This window comes from Ipomoea triloba, chromosome 1 (genome assembly GCF_003576645.1).
Source record: "Ipomoea triloba cultivar NCNSP0323 chromosome 1, ASM357664v1".
In the NCBI taxonomy this organism is placed as follows: domain Eukaryota; kingdom Viridiplantae; phylum Streptophyta; class Magnoliopsida; order Solanales; family Convolvulaceae; genus Ipomoea; species Ipomoea triloba.
The window spans coordinates 29368730-29390461 of record NC_044916.1 but is presented as its reverse complement, the minus strand read 5'-3'; the positions used below and the strand labels follow the sequence as shown (position 1 = coordinate 29390461).

Genomic DNA, 21732 nt, shown 5'->3' with positions numbered 1-21732 from the left:
CGTTTAGAATAGGGGTGTGCAAACTTCGGTTAAAGTTTAGTTAATCAACTGAATTGAAGAATTTTGGTTAACCATTCTTTAATCGAAAAACTCTGGTTCGATTAATGATTAAAGGATGTGCAAAATTTTGGTTAACGGTTAATTCGGTTCGAAACTATTGGTTAACGTAACCGAATTAATCGAACGATTAACTGAAATTATATATATATATATATATATATATATATATATATATATATATATATATATGGATGTTTAGACTTTATAATTTGTGCTTTTATGTTTGTTGTGTTGTTATAGTATTGTGTTTGTATATTTTTTATGGATTTATTATTATAGGTATTATTTTAATTGAATTTATTATTTAGGTATTATTTTAAATATTTAAAACTTTAGCTTAAAAATGTCGGTTAATCGGTTAACCGACTGATTAACTAAAAAAATTCGATTAATTCGATAATACAAAGTTCGATTCAGTTAAAGATTAAACTTTTAAAAACTTCGATCAAAACAATTTGGTTAACTGAATACTTAACCGATTAATTGCACCTCTAGTTTAGAAGCTAACCAATTTATAATCAATTAACATATTTTGGGGATTTAGTTTCCTCGTCTAGTTGAGGAAATTTAATGCTCCCACGTAGATAAATACCGTAAAAAAGAGTTTGTAATGTAAGGGGTTCACAATTCCATTAAAAAAAAAAAAAAAAAAAGAGTTCGTATCTGTAAGGGGTTCACAATTCTCAACACAAAACACAATACATTAATCATGAGTTAATCCCATTTTTGGTGTTAAATTTATAGGTGTAAATTCACTTTTAATCTTTTTTATCAAAACATTTCCATTTGATCCTAGTATTATTGTGACATGACATTTTTTAGTCTTACATCAACAAAATTGTTAAAATTTACCGGTCTTCTCCTCCGGTGACTTTAGTGCCGAAAATATCGTTGGAATTTTCACCGAACCCCTAGCGACCTGTGATAACAGATCACTAACCGATTTTTTGATTTTATTGCACTACATACAATGTTGATGTGTTTAATTGCTACTTTAAAAAGTTTAGGGCTAATTGACTTCTTAGGTAAAGTTCGAGGACTTATTTGACTATTTTCCTCTTCTTTTTTTTTTTAATCATTTTCCCTATTTTTTATGTTTATTTTTGTTTTAAAAAATCATAATTGAAGATGGACATGCCTTATATTTAACGGTATTTAAACTGTTTTGTTGATAGAAGACCAAAAACGATCATGCCATAATAATACTATGACTAAATGAGGATATTTATTATTCTTTTTAAAAGAAAGAAAAAGACTAAAAATAAATTGTTACATATAAATCCATGAAATAAAATAAAATAAACTCATTAATCATTTATAACTTATCTACTGGTTCTCTACGGTTTATATTGACCAACGATATGAATCATATGATTAACTTTATATAACCATAAAACTCGCAATACAACTAAAAGAATTAATAAAATAAAATTGTAATAAAAAATAAAAATAAAGAGCCAGATACCAGTATATGTCCTACATAAACATACATAGAAAATTTTCAAAATTTTTAAATGTTCATGTCCCCTTTCCCCACCATTACAGGAAAGTCCCACTCACGAAACATTAATGTTTTTGAATATAATTGTCATAAGATATAAATACTTGAGTATTTTAATCAAGTCTTATATTTAAATACTCCGTATAATTTAAAAACTTCCATACAATGAAAAAGTGAGAGAAACAAACAAAGAAACAAAAACAAAGTATAGAGTATAGACGAGGAACTCCACACATAATTATTTTATAACTTCTATACCAACCACTTTCAAAAAAAAACTTCTATACCAACCCATCGTGGAACTATGAAAAGAGTTTTTATTAAAAATAAAGAAAAATAATTTTGTTTTTCTTGAAATAATATATGATCAATATCTGCAAATATGGTACACAAACTCTATTTACAATAATGAATAATAAAAGTCAAAATTTTGCCACTTTATTTGGTAAATCTTTTTTAGGAGCGCATGCACCTAAATACCTCATCATGGGTGTATTACACGGAGTAATCATAATGGAACAAGAAAATCAAATATAAATTAGTAGGGAAAGAAATGAACATATATGGCTTTTTCCTTGTTAGTTCATACCTTCCACAGTACGTCCTTGTGAATGGAAATTTACCTAGACAACTTCACTTATTATTATTATTATTATTATTATTATTATTATTATTATTATTATTATTATTATTATTATTATTTTAGTATTATGTTCAATTCTGTTTTCTTTTGACTTCTTCGATATAGCGGTCAACAAGTACATAGTTGTCTTTACTTGTCTAATATGTTTAGACATTTCACCTACTCACCTGTTTGATCGGGATTATTAACAAAGATTAGGCCGGCAAATAAAAAATATTAGGGACCTAAGAGCATCACCATCAGTGGTGATTAAGAAAATAATGTCAGAATCTATATATATATAATAACAAAAGTGCCTAGCAAGAGTTTTTCCCCCAAAATTGGAGGGCATTTTTGTAAAACCAAACTCATAATTATTTTAATAAAAATCATTGATTTTATTGACTAACCATATATATTTTCATAATATGATAAAATAGTAAATAAAAATGTCATTGAGAATTAAAATTAATTACACTCAGTCAGATATTTCCGCGTAATACTTCGTCATTGTATGATAAAAAAAATGATAAACAAGGAAAGAATATGAAATATTCCAATAAATTTTTGTCTGAAATCAAAGATATACCTTTTTGGGGATTATAACGTTTTTTATATTAATTAAAAATTTGAAAGCTTTTACCTTTCTTGATCTCATCTATTGTGTATAAATACACTCTATACGTCCATACACAACCCAACTAAGGTTATTATTTCATGGAGTTGTGAGCGGTTGGTTTGGGAGGATCCCGTCGGCGCTATTGGTGGTGAGATTTTCCGACATTACATTCTGCTATACTTCTTTTTTTTTTTCACGCTTCAACCATGGATTTTTGGGAACCTTTTGATTTTAATGAGTTTGGTTGACTATGGCGTTTGAGTTGGTGTTGTCTATTTGAACGGTTGACTGGTGGGTGATTTTGCAAGTTCAAGATGGTCCGGCGTGGCTGAGTTCTGCCGATGGGTTTTGTCTTTCGTTTGCTGTTTCCTTATGGATTTGTTAGGCTCTGTATGGTGTCATGCAGTTGTGGCTTGTGTTGGAACTTGGGGGCATTGCCCATTGTTTCTTTCCGACATCCTTGTGTTTTCCGGCCATTATAGTTGAGATTTATTGTTTGCTACTTCAACTGACGATGGCAAAGCTTGAAAATTGCTTTGGACAATGGCTTATAATCTTAGAGTTTTACTATCTAAAGGCAATGTGTTGTTATTCTAGATGAGATTTGCTATTGTAGATATCATTGGTAGAGTGGTAGAGATATACAGAGGAATATTGGTGGGCGGATGGTTAGGCTCATTGACTTTGTCCTAGAAGATGCAATGTACTCCTATTTCTTTATTAATGCAGTTTATGTTAAGTTATGTGCACTGTTTTTTTTTTTTATAATTTGTTTTTTCTTCTCCAGTGAGAATCAACTACACTGTACATTTTGGGATGCTCATGTGGATCAGCTGCTCCCTCATTTCAATACTACATTGAAAAAGAAAAAAGATTAAACTGAGAAAAGAAAAATGTAGATACATTAGAGTTATCAAAAAATTGAATCAACTGTGGAATTCGACCAAACTTTGAATGTAAGATTTATTTTTAGCTGCCATGCAAATTTTAACTCTTTCAAAGGCAAGTAGTATATTATTTAGATAAATAGTTATGAGTGCAATTATTTCTACAGTATAAGTAAGATAAATAGTTATGAGTGCAATTATTTCTACAGTATAAGTAGTATAAATAGTTATGAGTGCAATTATTTCTACAGTATAAGTAGTGGGTTTGTTTATGAGTGCAATTATTTCTACAGTATAAGTAGTGGGTTTGTTTACAGTTAAAAAAGAATGAGAAGATTCAAAAGAGGGCACATATGAGAGTAACAAAAGTAAAAACATAAATGCATCACATTGCCTGAGGACAAAAGTGAAGAAACTTTTCTTATTTCGAGTAGAACAAATTAAAGAGGATGATTAAGCAGTGTGTATCCATAGCAAAATACAGGCTTTGGAACAAGAAAGGACCACCAAAGCTGAAGCTGCTTTAGAAGGTTCATTTTACATTAAAGAGAATACAATCTCTGGTGACCGCACGAAAATGGAGAAGTGCCTGGAACATTTTTCCTGCCCAAACTCAATGGCATTTTTGTAATATCAAATATTTGGAGAATATAACATTTTTGGTATTAATTGATAATTCCTATAAATTTTTGTATGAATTCAAAAATATACCTTTTTAGGGATTGGACAATATAACATTTTTTGTATTAATTGATAATTCCTAAATTTTTTTATATGAATTCAAAGATATACCTTTTTCAGGATTATAACGTTCAGGTCAATAAATACTACACCCTAATCAACTTAATTAACACTATATTCAAAAATTGTCAAAAAAAAAACACTATATTCAAAAAAAATTTAATTAACACTAATCACCTTAATTATTACATATTAAATTTGGTATATACACTTTTCATAAAAAAAATTGATATATACAATTCTATCAAATTTAACATTTTTTACATATAATTGAAATAATATATTTAATTTAATATTTTAATATTACAGATATTTTTAATTTTATTTTTTATTTGTTTTGAATTTCAATTAAAAAATTAAAATTGAAATAATTTCATTTGATTCAAATTTAGATATATATTTTTAATTCTATATTTAATTCTAAACTCATACTCTTAAGTAAAAATTTAAAAATATGGCTAAATGCGTAATATAGTTAGGAACTATATTAATCCATACAAATTTAAAAATTAAATTCTTTTAATTTTTAAATCAATTTCTTTAATTATACGTAATAAAATATGAAATATACTTAAGAAAATAGAATTATAAAATTAAAAAAACATGTGTTCATAACTATTTAGAAAATTTTTAAAATACATACTTATATTTATGCATTATATTAATCATACAAAATTAAAATGCTAATTTTGTTAATTTTTAAATGTGATTATTTTAATTATAAATCCATCAATATATATTATAATTACGGAAATTATATTATAGATTTTGCCTATATACATATTAATAGATATTGTTTGCATATACGACGTATTATAGAATCATTAAGGAAATGCATCCAATTAGAATTTAAATTTACTAATACAAAAATTAAAATTTACATTTTTTTTAATATAATTTTCTTAGTTATTATTCATAGTGTTAGAATATTAATATATATGAAATACACTTAGGAATAAATGAAATTAATTATGTCAATTTTTTTCTATAAATTTATCTAAATGTGTACATAATTAATTAGAGACTCTATTAATTATACAAAATTTAAATTTAAATTTTATATGCTATGAAAATAGATACTTAACCAAATATATGGAGTTACAACTATATTATTATATTATACATTTTAAAATATTTATATTTTTTTAAATTTTTTATTTAAATTCATAATAACATAATTTTATTCGTGCATCGCACGGGTAAAACACTAGTTTTAGTCATATGGCAAGAGAGAGAATAGGAGAGAGAGTGAAATGGAATCATATGCAAATGAAAGTGAATAGAACAGTATTTACTGACAAATTTATTGAAGGCCCATGGCTGCTGTGCGAGTTATGCGCACAGCAGGCGCCCACATGGGCGCATCAGGCGTGACTAACAACTTCTATTTTTTTATTTTTTAATTTTTAAAAATTTGATTTGTTTTATTTTTTTTCCTCCCCTCATTTTCTTTTTCCTAATCACACTTACAAAAATTTCTAAAAAACCGCGAAAAAACTCCATTGATAAGGATGCTCCAAGACCTTTTTAAAATAATACGAGAATTTATTTAGTGTATGTATTGATATATAATTATATATCTATATGCATGTTTAAACTTAACTACATACATGAGTTACTTGCGTGGATAATCTCCATGTCACTAAATAAGTAAATAGCATGGAAAACATATAAAGATAATATTGAAAAGACGGAAGAAGGTCTGCACGAGTAATTTAGTATTTTAGTTGGTTCTTGGGAGTTAGATTGTAGGCAACACTACAAGAGACAAAGAAGGAGCTAGAAATTGGGCAGTATAATAGCTTGATCACTACATAATAATTTTGTGTTGGAATATCTTGAAAATAGCAAGAAAGAAATTATTCGGAGCGATTTAAGAAAATACGAGTCTAGACAGAATGAAATTTGAGGATTGCAAATAATGCATAAAGGAAAAAGGATCCACATGAATGCTCCCAACTTCCCTTTTGTCATCACCAAGTCAATGACCACCTTGAGATAATATAATCCATTTATAAATTAAGTAAATAGTGTTATACCTCTTAGATTTCAGTAATTAATGTGAGTATTATTGATAATCTATCGGTGGTTGTCACATAATAATAATATTTTGTGAGTAAGCACTTGATGATTAAATAAATAAATAAAACAAACCAAACTTTGGGTTACAATGAACTTTTTTGTTTTGAGTACTACTGACTCTGTTATAATGCAATATTTGTTCATAAATTACTTTATCAACTTACTGAAGCATAAAGAGTCAATACCGCTTCCACCGAAACTCGAATCCACAACCTCCTATATGGGAATGCAACTTAGTGCCAGCTTTATTTGGACTAGATTCTAATTTCTAAAAAGTGTTTATATTAGCCGTGAATAAAAGGTTGACTCGTAAGAATTTGCATATTTATTAGTAGTTAAATGTCTTAATAAAGAAACTAGCTTAAATCTATTGGAAATATTGAGACAAGACTAATAAAATTATAAAATGTGGTTCACACATATATAGTTGGAATAGTTTGTGGTTTTCGCCTTTGAAAGAAGTGCTGGACTAATAGTATTGTCAAAGGAAAATATTGTTTAAAAATTCTTTGATGGAAAGAGTTTTTTATAATTATTTAAAGCAAAGTGGGGCGATTTCCTTTCATCACAATATTGTCGTATGCGACCTTACTTCCAACTTGAAATTTATGGATATGATGAGATATTCAAATAGACTGGATGTATTTTAAATTATAGTTACTTGTGTAATAGTTTATGATGAGGAATGAGTTCTGGATTCAAAGTTGATTGGACATAGGAAGTGGAGGTTCATAGATTAATTAGGTGGATGATTGGAATCCACAAGTAAGGTATAGATGACTTAATATTATTTACCTATTTTACCATCCAGTTTCATGATGTGTCTGATCCAATAAAACCTTGGTTTAATTTGTACTAATTTAGAAATACATACGTTTAGGTCATCCCCATTTGTGGCTTTTAGTGGGGTTTTAGAATAATAAAAACTTTAGGGGTAGTTTTTTAACAAATGGGAGGGGTAGATTTTGTTAGTTTTTTTTCTCCTGCAAAATAGGAGTTTTTTGCAGTATATTGGGCCCAACAGTGTTTAAGAGCCATCTGCGCCTCAGCAGATTTTGCCACGTGTAATTACCTTTTGTTTTTAATTTTTTTATCTGTTTTTTTATTTTGCTTTACTTTTTAATTTTCTTTTTTTCCTTCCTCCCTATTTTCTCTTTCTTAATTGCACTTACAAAAATTCCTTAAAAACCACACCAAAACCCCCACTATTGAGGAAGGCCTTAGTGTTGTGAAGTTTTCTAAAGGTTTTTTCACTTTTTTTTTTAAATAATAGAAACACAGTAAAATTAAAATTATATTTCTCACCTTGTTGAGATTACTTTGTGTTGATAAACTATTTAATAAATGTCAATATGAATTTATCATTTGCTTTTGAGAAGAATATTTCACAAACCTATTGAGACAATTCACCGCTTAATATTTGAGACAGTGAGCGTGAGTGATCTATATTGAGATATACTTAATGAAATCATTTCTCAAACATAAAACTAATATATATATTACATAATATACACCTTAAATGAGTTGGGTGTATACATATATTATATTAGTTTTATAGTATGTTTTAGAAAATGTAACTTTATGTGCACAACTCAAACTTTATGCCCATTATCGTTAGATGGATTTGGGCATTAAGAGCCCGTTTGGCTTACGGAATTGCAATCTCAATATTCTGGGTATTGGCCTGACAGAACTAATTGTCTAGTTTTGCAGAATTGAAGTGATCTTCCCATTCCCAATTTTATAGCAACACTGCAATTAATTGCAGAATTGAATATACAACTGAAAACTGAAAATGCTCTTACGTACAGAAACCATACGTAGAAGACAGAGGGTCAAGAAAATCCTCGACGTGCCATCCGGGAAGGGTCTGAGTCAAGTACTCCGATATGCTACTAGTAGCGGAAAGGGAACCCTCTCGACTCGTCGTAGGTTCGGAAGCTGTCATGTTCGAATTTGGCCGACCAGAAGCCGGAGAGCTATTGATCTCCGGCGTACGATGATGATGATTTGCGTCGTAGCCGACAACATTCGACGCGGAGGCGCTGGGGGAGGAGCTGCAGGATTGATACGAGGCGGCGGTTGTAGACAACATTACTCCCGTGAGAAGAAACCTGCTGTGTTTTTGAGTATGTTGGTTCGCTCTGTGTATTTGCGAGTCGCATTCCCTGCACAGGATTGCCCTGTCTTCCTTACAGAACACAAATGCACGCCGTTCCTGTCATTTGTTCAAAAAATGTGTTCTGTCTCAACTAAAAGTATGATAGGACTAAATCTGATTCCAAATTGAATGATATGTTGTGTCTTAAACTGACAGTTGGATTACATGTTTATATATTATATGTTGAACATAGAAACTCAAATTATTGTTCAAATTAAACATGAAAAGTTTAGAATTACCTGACAGATGTCGCAGTGGGGGTATTGTTTGAGGGAAGGGCGGAGGAGGGGGAAACGGAGGTGTTTACCGGCGAGCTTGTTGGCGTCATGGACGTGGTGGTTGCAGGCTTCGCAGAGCGCTGCCTCGTCGGCGGTGCAGAAAATGGACGCCTCTTCCTTTTCACAAACGTCGCACTGGATCTTCATATTCTCTCTCTCTCTCTCTCTTTGTGGTTTAGCTTTGGTTAGCCGTGTGGGACTAGTGGCTTGGTGCCTTGGTGGTATATAGCGTGAGAGTGAAGTGGGAAAGAGACGAAGTGGTATGGGCATGTGAGTAGGGGGAAAACAGCTAAGCACCCAAGCTCCCACTCTTTCTATCTCACACACTCTCTAATCATCATTAATTAATCATTACATATTCAAATAATTCTACTACTATGTGATCTAGCGACACCTGATTGTACTCCCATATAAAAGGAGGTAAGTTCGAGACAGTACATAATATGAGGTTTTGAGAACTCAGAACTATGGTTTTGAAATTCAAAATTATTTTCAATGAACCAAAAGGGGAGACATTCCCACTCATCAATTAGGAGCTGCAATGTGCATGTTTGCATCTGACTTTAAGATAAGGGTTAGTGGAACTCACGTGTGGGGGTAAAACCCTTCAACTTAGTATGTTGAAACAAAAAGAGGTGGGTGAATTTTACAGTCAATTCAGCATTCATTTTGTGCCTTTCACTCTCCTGGCTGTCTGTCTCTTACCTGGTGTTAATAAATGTATAGACAAGTTGCGGTTCGGTGTAGAGGCTATTTTTAGATTTTAGCCGGCCTAGCCACACACTTTTCAACCCCAGTTTTGGATCTTGAAAATCTGGGGCAACTCTGCATGGGATGTTATCTGCTCATTTTGATTATATTCGTATTTGAAACTGTTATCGTTAATGCGTTTATATTACTCCGTAATTGTTATTATTATATATAATATATAATATATAATATAATTGTAGGCCCAGATTCCAGACTTTCCCACTGATGCTGTTCCTCAAAGAAGACAAGGACAAAAAACACTTTTTCAGATTGGGATATGGATGATCTTTACAGCATCTTACAAAACATATAAAAATTATAAAATGCGTCTCTTTTGGCTCGCAAGTTGGAGAACTCATTAATTGATTGGCTGAGAAGATAAGGTCATGAGAATATAATGAATTGACAACATGATTTCTTGCCAATAGTTTTTCGTGGACAGCTCAATTGGTCATATAAATAAAATTTGAAAATAATAATTCAAGATCGAATTTCACTAGCGATAGTGTGTGAGCAACCTCTCAAAGTGAGGAAAACTCCTTATCATAGTAAGCAAAGATTTAACCTCTGTATTCAGTTGACTTACAGTGATTTACATCATTTCAAATGCTTTGTTGGGACGGGACATGAAGGCCCATGAGGTTGGTGATTATGAATTATTACACAAATACCCCCTTTAAGTAGTGATTGCAGATTTTTTATCTTTATACAAAGCAATTGACAGACTAATTTCTCAATAATAATAATAATAATAATAATTCAAAAGAAGTAACATAACCGATTTTGTAATATGCAAGTTCCAATATCTCGCATGGTGAGTGGAGTTTGGTCGATAAAACAGAGGTACTACTGGGCCATACGGAGCTTGGACAGTGCTGCTACTACTACTAGAAAGTTGTATAAATAAATAAACAAATATACTCGAAATCAAATATTCATTTTGATATTTTTTTTCATACAAAGAAAGCAATTAACAGAATATTTTTCATACATGAAAATAAAGATACGCAAGTAAAAAGATATTTAATATACTACTAGAGGATATATACTAGTATATACAAATCGGGTGCCACTAGATCACAAGCTTTTTTGTCAAAAATTTAAAAGTATAATTACACTTACAACTTTGACAAAAAAAATCAAGATTAAGCCTCTAAAAGGCTCTGTACAAGTCATTTTCATTTTTGGTCCTACTGTTATTGGGGCATTGCTAATTTTAGTCCACTTCATTAATTTTTGCCACATTGCGGCCAGTCTTATTTAGTCCTTGTCACTTTTAGTCCACCGTTAAAATTTTCATCAAATTATCGTCCAAAATAGGGGTATTTTTGGTCTTTTCATGCGTTGGTCGTCTCCTTGACCCTTTGCAGTGGTTATCCTTACACATTTTCATCCATTGAAGAGGTCCGACGAAAGCTATGTGAGCCACATTACAAAGCCATGGCTTTTATCAGACCTCTTCATTGGATGAAAATCTGTAAGGAAAACCACTACAAAGGGTAAAGGAGATGATCAAAGCATGCAAAGAGCAAAATACCCTTGTTTCGGACGGTTATTTGACGAAAATTTTAACGGTGGACTAAAAGTGGCAATGACTAAGTAAGACTGGCCGCAATGTGACAAAAATTAATGAAGTGGACTAAAATTAACAATACCCCAATAACAATAGGACCAAAAATGGAAATGACTCTTTTTAAAACCTAGGCAAGAATGAACATTGTTTGTATTTGACAATACTATAGAAATTTTACCAAATTACTCGTCCGAGTTTTAAAATTGGACAAGAAATATTGTGAAGGAAAAATAATACTCAGTAATTTTTATTAGTTTGTATAGTACATTTTAATTTATGAAGACGTTTTCTTTTCAATGAAATAAATAGTAAATTGAATTTTTATTTTATTCCTTATATATTACATGTACTATAAAATAACATTCATATTTTCAAAAATTTATTTCATAAATCAAATAAGTTGTAAAAATATTGATACTTTCGTAAAAAAAAATTTCAATACAATTTAAATAAACTATTTAAATAAACTATAAACTCATTTGAAATCTCATTACCTATGCATGCAAATTATATTATACCATGGACTCGGACTATCTTGTAAGATGGATTTTGATATATGTTTATTTTAAATGAATTCATTAATGGTGTATGGGTCGTGGGTTTCGCGATGATAGTTGGGATCACATGCAACTTCATTGCGGAGCTATGGGGGTTGAGAGAGTGTCTTATCCGTGCAAAAGATCGGAAGATGGAGAAGATTGTAGTTAAAACGGACTCGAAAGCTATGGTGCACACCATCAAGGGGGAATCTGGTTCCCGCCCGAAAGATGATACCTTGATCACTGATTGCAAAGCTATCATGAGTCAGATAAGAGATATTGACATCATCCATGTTCTGCGAGAAGGCAACCAATGTGCGGACTACCTGGTCAACTTGGGGCAAACCAGTGATTGGGGTACAATGATAGTGATTCAACTCTCGGAGGACATCAAGACCTTGTTAGAAAAAGATGTTAGAAGTGTTGCTACTAGAAGAGTCTACAAATCCTAAGACCTTTCGATCTATCTGACGTACCAAAAAAAAATACTTAAAATATACTTACATTAAGGACCAACTTGTAAAATGGATATAATTGACCCATTCGCATGCCTTGGTCCAATGAAGTGGTTTTGGGTCCGAGCCCAAACTATCTCAAGGCGAGGCTCGGTCGTGGCCACTCGAAATCTGGCGACCAAAGGCAAAGGATAGAGCCGCGGGGGATATGGTAGACGCCTGTCTCTCCCGCCATTTCTACTGTATCGATCAAAACCGTACTAAAATGGCGACATTCTTCGTTACGCCGTCGCCTCCGTCTACTCTGCACTTCCTTCGCTCATCGCCGCTGCGTTTTCCCGTAATTCTCTCGCAGAGTCGCAGTCCTCTATTATCTTACTTGATTTTTGCTTACTTGTATCGCTCATTTCTCGTTGCAGCGTTGTTTGTGGAGTGGACTTGTTAGGAGAGAGAAGTTGAATACGATTCCTTATAGAAAATTTGTCAAGTGGAACCGGAGGTAATTTGAGTTAAGGTCACGGAATTCTCTTTTATAGATAATAATTACGAGAAATATTGATTATCAGATTGATTGTTTTATGAAATAAGCAGGAGAACTTTGATTTGTGCAGCCAATCAAGATGCTGAGAACTCATTTAGGAAGACAGTGGAAATGGACAGGCTTATAGATACGTTGAGGGCTGCAGATGATAAGGAAGTAAGTGAAATGCAGCCATTCCTATTGTGATGTTAATTTTTGCTTCAATTCTAAAACCCTCAGCCACTTTTTTAAGTGAGGTTTGCTACCACAAATGCGTGAAAAGTGAAAACTAATGCATTAGTAGCCATAAAATGGAAGTGAAATAGGTTTATCATAGTGGAATAGGCCTTGTCTTTGTGAAATTAACTTCAATTCTAACAATAAGTCTATATTAAACCTTCCTTCTGTTTGTTTGGAAGCAGCTTCAGAAACTTGTTGTGGAGAATGTCCTTTCTTTCAATGAGAGCTTTTGGATAAGACTAGCAGCTAGAGCAGATAACTGCAAATCTGAAGATGACAAAGCACGTATCCACCCCAGTCCCCAGATAATTTTCTGTTTATGCGCACCTCTGATACAGTTATTAGCCTTGTGAATAAACCTTTTTTTTTCTTTGCATTTGCAGAAAGACCTGGAAGAATTGGCATCATTCTTAATGAGCTTGGTAGATAGTATTGTTCACAAGACATATGTATGGTTTCTTCTCTCCTCATTTCAAATAAATGTCAAATAGCATTCTAAGAGAGAAGAATGCTTACCAGTTAAATGAAATAAAGTGAGGTCTTTTCCATTTTCTTTCTTTATTCTCCATTCCCCCAAGATTAAACTACAAAAGGAAAAAAAAGTTGGGCTGTTAGTCTAGAGTTTATTCCATATTGAAAGCCGCTATAATGTGTCGTGTGTTACTGTTTTTGGTTCTTGTAGGAAAAGATAGAGTCAGCTACCGATGTGCTCAAAGCCATCTTAAGACCTGCAGCTCAGGAAGAGGATGAAATTCCTTGGCCCCCAAGGGATCCTGAAGCTCTCAGCCTTATGGAGAAAGTATGCTTGTTCTTCAGGGGTGTTGTTTAATATTAGTTTAGCATGCATGATGCACTTCCCATCACAGTTCTCTCCTTCACCATCCAAGCCATTGCCATCAAATTTCTCTTTTCATTATTGACTACTCTATTACCAATTGTCACATTAAAGCATCACTTTCTGATTGGCCATCATACACTTCTTCATTGCATTCTTGTTGTCTGGCTAAGGTCATTGTGTATCAACCACCACTTCATCTCCTTCGACTTGACAACTTGTCAGGGTTCGTTGATGGTGATGTCATTGGATCACTATGGCTTTGGGTATGAAAAATATTTTTAAAAATAAAATAAAAAGAAGCTTTTGTCAAAGTCAAACACAGTATATGTTTTTTTTAATGGAATTTACCATGAAAAATCCAATTATAATGCAATATGATGAAAACACCTTGGAAAGCCATTGCTATTTGGCTGTGGCATCTGTTGTGCTAAAAAAGGAGAATGAAATAATTAATTTATATAGATGAAGTTCAATAGGAAAGGTTCGCACGCTTTGTTGATGGTTTTTGCACTTATGGTGAATGTAAGGTGTGCACATTTGGTGATTGGATTTGCATAGTAGCATTATAAAGCTTGCAACCATTGGTAAAAAAAAAAAAATGCACACGAGGGTATAAAGACATACATGCTCTGCTTGACAAGTTTACATGCTAACCCAGTTCAATATTAAACACAATGAGAACAGGTTCTTTGTATTCAAACTGGGAGCACCAATTGCCTGTACTGCTTATGTTACTAGTAATCTTTGTGATTTTAATAGGTTTGATATCTTGGGCAACTTTCAGGAATTAAATCAAAGGGAGCAAGAAGGCCAACTAGATGAAGGATTCCTGTCAGAAGTCAATGCACAACTACGGAATGTAAGATTCTTGTATTGGAACTGTGTTAATTACTTGTCTCCTCTTTCTGCCTGTAAAATTAGGTTACCATTTTTTACAACTGGATTTTATTTTGCAAAATTGTATGTTACATTTTCCCTAGTAGTTGAGTGCTTAACATCTAATCAACCACTAGCTCTAATTCCTATAAATGAAGATTTCAAACTTGCCAAAAACATGGAAGAAAGAAGTAAGAGGCCATTGCTATTCTTAATCCTCACTTCTAAAAATTGCATGTCATATATGCACAGAACTCATGCCAAGGACCACTTTGCCTATCAGAGGTGCAAACATCTCTGTTTGTTATTTTGAGATCAAGAGATCTAACAATTGCCTGCTGAGCAGTGAAACTGAATCCTAGTGCAAATTATGTTGAACTAGTTATCCTAGTCAAACTATGGTTATTTATAATCCTAACTTGTTCTATGTATTAACTTATAGGCAAAAGAAGATGGGGACAAGCCCGGGCTTGAAGCTATGCTGCAAAAGGTTTTGCAGCTCTATGCTTCTAGAGTTCTCTCTAAGCGTAGTTATGCTAGAAAAGGTAACTTTAAAGCTGCACTTATACTTTGTATTTATAGCTTCACAATTTTCATCATTTGGTATCTGCAACTTAAAATCTTCATTGAGAAAATTGAAACACTTGTTCCACATGTTAAACTTCTTAGCCAATACCCATTGCTCGTGATTGAGGTTTGCTATTGTTTATGGTGCAGGGGATGAGATTTTAAAGGCTGAACAGTTTCTTGAGACCATAATTAAAGGTTTCTACTCTGCAGTCTGCTGTACATATGAATATATGATGATATAAGTCATAATCTAATTATACAAGTATTATAACTTCTATGGTTGGAGAGCAACATAGTGGCACCAAATGGGGGTAAACTCATTTTCCTTTTTGCAAAAAACAACTAATCATACTGTGTATGTCTGAATCTTTGAGGTAGGCCAAACAATTACCTCTTCCAGCAATCCTGGAGAGATATATATTTCTAAAGGCATTAAATGCCTGATTTTAATTTGCAACTTATTTATTTATAATTGAACTTATTCCTATTAGTCCATCCCATGTTGCAAATCATTAAATGAGGTTCTTCTCTTACAGTTAGGATCATAACATTTTACCCTGTTTGTTTTACCATGTTCAAACGACACAATATGGACTATTGCTATTTTGATGCAGCTCCAGAAGAAGAATGGAATAGGCTGTTGTTAGATGGAATGACTGTGGGAAAAGGTGAAATCTCGCCAGAGGAATTGTATTCAGTTGTTAATAAGCGAATCGAGCGGACATTAATCCGGACGGTAGGCATATATATACTCTTTAGAAATCTTTGTTTTCCAGTACTTCATAAGTCAGTTTCCCAATGGTTTACATCTCCCCCATTCTCTCTCAGCAAGGTGGTTCTTACGAGCAGCGGGTACTTGTTGAGTATTTGAAAGGCATTCAGTCCAGAGCTGAGGAGATTGTGCAGGTACTCCAGGGCCAGGGGTAAGGAGCAGTACTCTATTTGTTCACAAATAGAAATGTTTTGGGCTCAAAAAGTTTAATCATATTCCATCTTGAAGATGAAGGGCATACGATTTCTTCACTGCGCAGTAAAGCTACATAAAGCAATCCAAGTCCTACAATATTCATATCATGTTTTGCCTTTACTCAAAGTGTCCTTTATAAAAACATATTCTTTCCTGCTCTCACCTTCCTCCCTGGCTTGTTTACTTAACCATAAGGTATCAATGTATCATTATGCACATGACTTGTATAAGGACTTTTTGAGTTCATAATGTTCACAGGAAAAATTCCAACCAAATCCTTCTTTAAACTACATTACCTCTCGACTAAGGCAAACCTCATTGGTTCATGTCTCAATACTGAACCACCACAGCCATTCAAACTCTAACCATAGCAGAACAATCCATGAAAGTAAAGAAAAATGTTGAACCTGAAATACTTTTAGGTTCATGCATGTTAAATTTTGAGCTGGTGATTCATGAGATTTTATGCCACGAGCAATCAATAAAAAAAAAGTATTTCACTATCATATGTCAACTTTTGTTTAACCTACATGAACATGAAATAATTGATTATACGAAAAAATTGAATAACTTTAGAATGTTGAATGATTTAATTGAACCCTTTTTAAATTCAATGATTCAATTAATTTTTGGTCACTAATTTAATGATCTATTCAGTCTTTTTTTTTTCTAAATTAATAAACAAATAAATAAATAAACCTGTGAAACTCCAACAATTTAGACCCAAGTCATTGTATTCTATAACAATTCTAAACTACAACAATTTAGACCCAAGTTATTGTATTCAACACTATAACAATTTAATTTATTTTTTTCAAATATTTTTGTAGTTACCATCCAATCTTACAACAGTAGAATTCTTATCGAGTATACGGATGGTGGGCTCCACAGCATTAGAAAAGGGTTTTTTTTATACCGCATTTCTCGATACTGAACCACTCATTCAGAACTATAACCAGTAACCATAGCAGAACAATCATGAAAGCAAAGAAAATGCTGATGAGAATCTTTCGAAATGCGAGGAAGGTGGCCGGATCTTGGCCGGCGATCGACGAGTACGACTTCGTCGAGGACTTGTCTTCCTGGGAATTCGTGATCCCTTCCGACGACGACGACGATCACGAAGCCTACTACTCCTTGAACGATGAAGACCTCCCCCTCAAGGTCTTCATCGACGACGGGGTTGAAATTGGGATCGAACCAGAGGATATCGTTGGTGAAACTGGGCTGAAACAAGACGATTCCTGTCTGCATGGATCTCCGTCTTCGGATGTCTCCATGGAATCTCCCTCGCCCGCCCAAATCACCGTCGCACTTGATGTTGCGCCCGTTGGACTCAATGACTGCACAAATGATCACGGCTATGTCCCTGATTATGATATTGACAATGAAGAGGAAGACTATGACGAGGACGACGGCTACGATTATGATTTGGATGAGGAGTTGGTTCCTTATTGTGCAAGGAACAAGGTCGCGAAGCAGCAGAGGATGAAGAAACTGAGTAAAATGACATGTCCAAAGATGAGCAAGCTGAAAAGCTCGCCCTATTACTGCAACAGGCCAGGCGCTACCTTGAAGATAAGGTCTCGTTCTGACTAGGAGATAAGTATAACTGGTAGATTGGATTCTGGTTAGGGTTATAGACTTATTCGAATTTGATTTCTAATTTCTCTAGTTAGGGTTATGATCGATTACATATGCATGTACATTCAATCCAAGACAATTTCTATGATACAATGCATTGATTGTGCACATACTTGTTTTTGTATTATGGTGCAATGTGTTTACTGTGCACACTTTCCTTGATATGATATAGTATCAAACTTAAGACATGTGGACCCAAAAAAGTGCATTATAGAGAAGTCCTCAATCCATACTCATCAAAAACACGAATTATTAGTTTGACTTTAAATTTGTTATAGAGACACCATCAAGTTGATCTATCTACTCATTCTGTGATTGAATTTGGTAGTGTGCATGCCAAGAACTTGCCCAAACTCAGTGTTGCTAGTCATGGCAAAACTGTCGTTTCAAATGGTGCAAACATCAGCTTTCAAACAACAGTCTGCAAAATGTGCAGAAGTTCTTTGGCTATTCAAACAGCCTGTTGCTCTGTGATCCCTACCAAAAAGAAATTAAACAGGAACCATTGATATGGATCCCATTACAACTTGATTTTGCCCCCTGCATCATAGTTCTGGAGAATATGCAACAGAAAGGACTATCATTTTGGTTGAGGTGAGCAATCCTTGGTTTGTTCTTCCAAAACATCATTTTGGTTTGATTGAGGTGAGTAATCTTTGGGTTGTTCTTCTAAAACACATCATTTTGGTTGATTGAGGTCCCTTGCAAATGCATGTTTAGCTACTCTGTTTTTGTGATATGTCTTTCTTTGAAAGCTTATTAGCTACAAAATGTACTTTCTATTATCGCAAGTGAAGGATTCATGGTCCAATAGCATAAAGAGAATAATGATCAAACAGCATGCTAACATCATTGCAAGTTCAATGCTCAGTAAATGATTTCATTTGGAGTATTGCTGCTAAAGAAGAGATTGGTACTTTGTATAGAGACCTTTGTGGTGCTTCATATTACAGATAAATTATTCTTATAGTTGCCATTATCATTCTAATTTTTGCCTGTTTTACAAGCAAGATGGTTACAAGTTCACTTTCACTTTGCTTAACAAGGAAAAGGATCAACAGTGGTGCAATCATTACCCACTACAGGAAGGTAATTCTATTGACCTTGGTAGTATGAGAGAATAAGTTAACCATATATGTAAGCTTCTCAGTTCAGTGGATCAATCAAAAAACAGAAGAATTGCATGAACTGTATTTCAGAGTTGACGAAATTGAGAAATAGATTGATGAAAATTAATAATGAATACACTTGCACAGTCTGTTGTTTTGTGTTATGGCTCTCTGTGACACACTTGCAAACACTATCTTACAGAACTACTTTACAGAATGTGTCGTGCTAGTCTGAAGTGGTGGTGCTAACAGCTGCAACAGTAGAAACCATGGAGTCCACTCCACAGACATTGCGACCCTGGCAGATCTTGTAGTACCCATTCTCCCCCCAGCTCTCGCCCCACGAGTTCTTGATGATCCAGTATGGTTTTTCTTTCATCCGGATGGGAGCGTAGCCCGCTGAACCATAACCCACCAACAGGACACCATGGTCCAGCCTCTTGGAGCATATGTATGGGCACGAAACGCCCCCAATGTAAGTCTGCATGAACACTGCATTGATAGCCACTGCATCCAAATACTTTCGTATCAGCAACCCATGATTTCATGAGAATAAATCACATAACTATGAGTCTATGACTAACCTGCAAGAGGACCATTTTTGACAAGATTTGCAGCAATTTGGTCTTCGTCAAGGGATACAACGCTGAAGTTAGCAACCTTAGCAGCAATCTTGGTCTTGTCAAATCTGCAGACTTGAAGATCATTGCCCGTGTAAGGATAATCTTCTTCTCTCATAAGTCCACCAGCTTTGAGTGTGTATTCAAAGGCACTATTCATCAACCCGCCATTGCACCCAGAATCACAAGAACCAGCTTCTTCAGGATCACACTAAACATAATTCCAGCTTATATTAGTGTCAAAAAACATATGCGATTGTTAAAACAAAGCAAGAAGTGAAAAGGCAGGCTATAGTATCAGACCTCATGATCACAATCCACAAGCTGTTGCTCGCTAAGGCTCACGAGCTTCCCTGTGGCCAGAAAATTGGCACCCTCCAATGCTCCAGTGGTACTGAACGACCAGCACGACCCGCATGTTCCCTAATTTTCAATTACCAGTTCAAATAAAATTTCGGAATTCGTTGGTAACAACAGGGAAAAGTAGTTTACCAAACACTCTACATGCTATAGAAGCTCAAAATTGGAAGAAAAAAAAAATTGTTATATACACTTATAATGCTAAACCTGATTCTTAACAGGCGTAACGGCACCGTGGTCTCTCCAGTCGAAATCTGACGGAAGCTCATCCGTGGGAAGGATCGGAGCTGTTTTCGCATCAGCCGGAAACTTAAGCCTACGATTCAAACCGAGAAACTTGCGTCGGAATTCGGTCGGAGTCAAATCGGAGAACTGAGTGACGCCGTGGACGGCAGCAGGGTCGAGCTCCTGGTGTCGCTTTGCGCGGCGCATGTTAGCCTTGAACACCGAGAGCCTGTAATCGTGCTCCTCATCGGAGGCGTACGCTTTGCCGAACCTCCTCTTGAAAACGGTGAAGTGGTGGTCGGCATTCAACAGGTCGCCGTCGCCGTCCCCAACTACTTGACGGATCAAAATGTCATCGCCGTCGTCTTCTGCAAACACCAAAGACGTCGTCGCCAGGAGGGTGCATAAGAAGAGGAGAGATAAACGGGGAGCCATTGTTGTTTGGGGCATACAAAACATTAGCATGAGAGGGCGTATATATAGAAGGTGATGTATGTATCTCTGTATCTGCCATGCTTCCACTGGGAGTTCGCTTCGAATAGGAGGCAACATCTAGCCAATAGAGAACTGACAAGTGCCAATGTCTGATTGGAACATGGAGTGGCAGTTCCTTCTTGGGTTTGGTTTGGCCGGTTTTTACTTTTCGTAATTGGGCCTAGAAAAAGGCCTATTTATCGGTTGGACGGTTCCGTAATAAATGTCTGTATTTTAACCCCATTCCATTACTATTTATGTCTATACGTAGTAAAAGGTAAATTATATCGTGAATCAAGAAACACAATTTGTAAATTCTGATTTAAATTATATATATATAATTTAAGAAATTATATATATTCAATTACAGCCAAATATATAAAATTTGTTAATTGTATATATATAATTTGAAGTATAGTCCATAATACTCGTGATCAATCAATGGTATAACGAACTCCTACTTAACTTAGTATATCTTTCTTCTAGGATATCATCACTCCTAATATCCGATAATTGTATTAAATTGATATTTTATTTAAAGAAGTATTTTATAAAATATTTCATTAAAATATTTTAAACTTGATATACTATAAAGATAATCAAGCACGTTCAATAGGGGAAGATACTATATAAAGCTTGTATTTTATGTTTTTCATTTATTAATTTATGTTATGCTGTTAAGGTAAAATAATTAATAACACGTATACGAAATCTTTTAATGAACGTACAGGATGAAACATGAATTTGTCTGGTTTGAGTTGCTCAAATTATGAACATAGTTGGCTTAAACGCGATGTTCACTTATGTCATACCATATTAGGTTATTATTGATTGAACTTGGCGTAAGACAAAAACCTAAGCAAACGTATGCATTAATTAATAATTAGATATTAACATAGTGTGTATCCAACCAATATGAAACTAAGAGTATGTTTGGTTTGCACATGAGAATCGGAATCGAAATGAAAACTAAATACTTAGTAATAGTATGAATTTTGGTGAAAATATTTTACATGTTTGA

The 21732-nt window shown here is 33.9% G+C and overlaps 5 protein-coding genes across 7 annotated transcripts; 3 read left to right on the top strand and 2 right to left on the bottom strand.

Moving 5' to 3' along the window:
- Positions 1–8227: 8227 nt before the first annotated feature.
- On the bottom strand, positions 8228–9131 carry LOC116000337 (B-box zinc finger protein 21-like). The gene is made up of 2 exons (XM_031240406.1): positions 8913–9131; positions 8228–8730 (listed from the first exon to the last, which is right to left on the bottom strand). Exons 1-2 carry the CDS (start codon positions 9096–9098, stop codon positions 8314–8316), a joined length of 603 nt encoding a protein of 200 aa, XP_031096266.1. The 5' UTR covers positions 9099–9131; the 3' UTR covers positions 8228–8313.
- A 2750-nt stretch (positions 9132–11881) lies between these two features.
- On the top strand, positions 11882–12265 carry LOC116012119. Its single transcript, XM_031251592.1, has one exon. The coding sequence runs from the start codon at positions 11882–11884 to the stop codon at positions 12263–12265; it is 384 nt and encodes a 127-aa protein (XP_031107452.1).
- A 158-nt stretch (positions 12266–12423) lies between these two features.
- Positions 12424–16554, top strand: LOC116018549. 2 transcript variants are annotated; one of them, XM_031258631.1, is made up of 11 exons: positions 12424–12608; positions 12688–12767; positions 12880–12965; positions 13211–13309; positions 13412–13477; positions 13711–13827; positions 14651–14725; positions 15185–15287; positions 15460–15507; positions 15927–16048; positions 16141–16554. In XM_031258631.1, exons 3-11 carry the CDS (start codon positions 12921–12923, stop codon positions 16237–16239), a joined length of 774 nt encoding a protein of 257 aa, XP_031114491.1. In that variant the 5' UTR covers positions 12424–12608; positions 12688–12767; positions 12880–12920; the 3' UTR covers positions 16240–16554. The 2 variants fall into 2 exon arrangements, with proteins under 2 accessions (XP_031114491.1, XP_031114490.1); XM_031258630.1 differs by having other exon boundaries at positions 12425–12608; positions 12860–12965.
- A 654-nt stretch (positions 16555–17208) lies between these two features.
- LOC116028684 lies at positions 17209–19012 on the top strand. 2 transcript variants are annotated; one of them, XR_004100195.1, is made up of 3 exons: positions 17209–17862; positions 18252–18517; positions 18935–19012. XR_004100195.1 is itself a non-coding variant. In XM_031270474.1 (2 exons), the coding sequence occupies exons 1-2, from the start codon at positions 17258–17260 to the stop codon at positions 18430–18432; spliced, it is 786 nt and encodes a 261-aa protein (XP_031126334.1). In that variant the 5' UTR covers positions 17209–17257; the 3' UTR covers positions 18433–19006. The 2 variants fall into 2 exon arrangements, 1 of the variants encoding a protein (XP_031126334.1); XM_031270474.1 differs by having other exon boundaries at positions 18252–19006.
- Positions 19013–19116: 104 nt separating this feature from the next.
- LOC116028677 (cysteine protease RD19A-like) lies at positions 19117–20702 on the bottom strand. Its single transcript, XM_031270469.1, has 4 exons — positions 20220–20702; positions 19956–20075; positions 19617–19863; positions 19117–19539 (listed from the first exon to the last, which is right to left on the bottom strand). The coding sequence occupies exons 1-4, from the start codon at positions 20700–20702 to the stop codon at positions 19259–19261; spliced, it is 1131 nt and encodes a 376-aa protein (XP_031126329.1). The 3' UTR covers positions 19117–19258.
- Positions 20703–21732: the final 1030 nt, after the last annotated feature.

Bases quoted from the DNA above. Each gene is read 5' to 3' on its own strand.
- LOC116028684 (XM_031270474.1), top strand. From the start codon at position 17,258: ATGAAAGCAAAGAAAATGCTGATGAGAATCTTTCGAAATGCGAGGAAG. The intron at 17,863-18,251 runs GTCTCGTTCTGA...TGAATTTGGTAG, and splicing joins GGCGCTACCTTGAAGATAAG to TGTGCATGCCAAGAACTTGC.
- LOC116000337 (XM_031240406.1), bottom strand. From the start codon at position 9,098: ATGAAGATCCAGTGCGACGTTTGTGAAAAGGAAGAGGCGTCCATTTTC. The intron at 8,731-8,912 runs GTAATTCTAAAC...AACAAATGACAG, and splicing joins CCCACTGCGACATCTGTCAG to GAACGGCGTGCATTTGTGTT.
- LOC116018549 (XM_031258630.1), top strand. From the start codon at position 12,477: ATGGTAGACGCCTGTCTCTCCCGCCATTTCTACTGTATCGATCAAAAC. The intron at 13,828-14,650 runs GTATGCTTGTTC...GGCAACTTTCAG, and splicing joins CTCTCAGCCTTATGGAGAAA to GAATTAAATCAAAGGGAGCA. The intron at 15,288-15,459 runs GTAACTTTAAAG...TTTATGGTGCAG, and splicing joins GCGTAGTTATGCTAGAAAAG to GGGATGAGATTTTAAAGGCT.
- LOC116028677 (XM_031270469.1), bottom strand. From the start codon at position 20,702: ATGCTAATGTTTTGTATGCCCCAAACAACAATGGCTCCCCGTTTATCT. The intron at 20,076-20,219 runs GTTTAGCATTAT...ATTGAAAATTAG, and splicing joins TTACGCCTGTTAAGAATCAG to GGAACATGCGGGTCGTGCTG. The intron at 19,864-19,955 runs GTCTGATACTAT...AATTATGTTTAG, and splicing joins TTGTGGATTGTGATCATGAG to TGTGATCCTGAAGAAGCTGG.
- LOC116012119 (XM_031251592.1), top strand. From the start codon at position 11,882: ATGATAGTTGGGATCACATGCAACTTCATTGCGGAGCTATGGGGGTTG.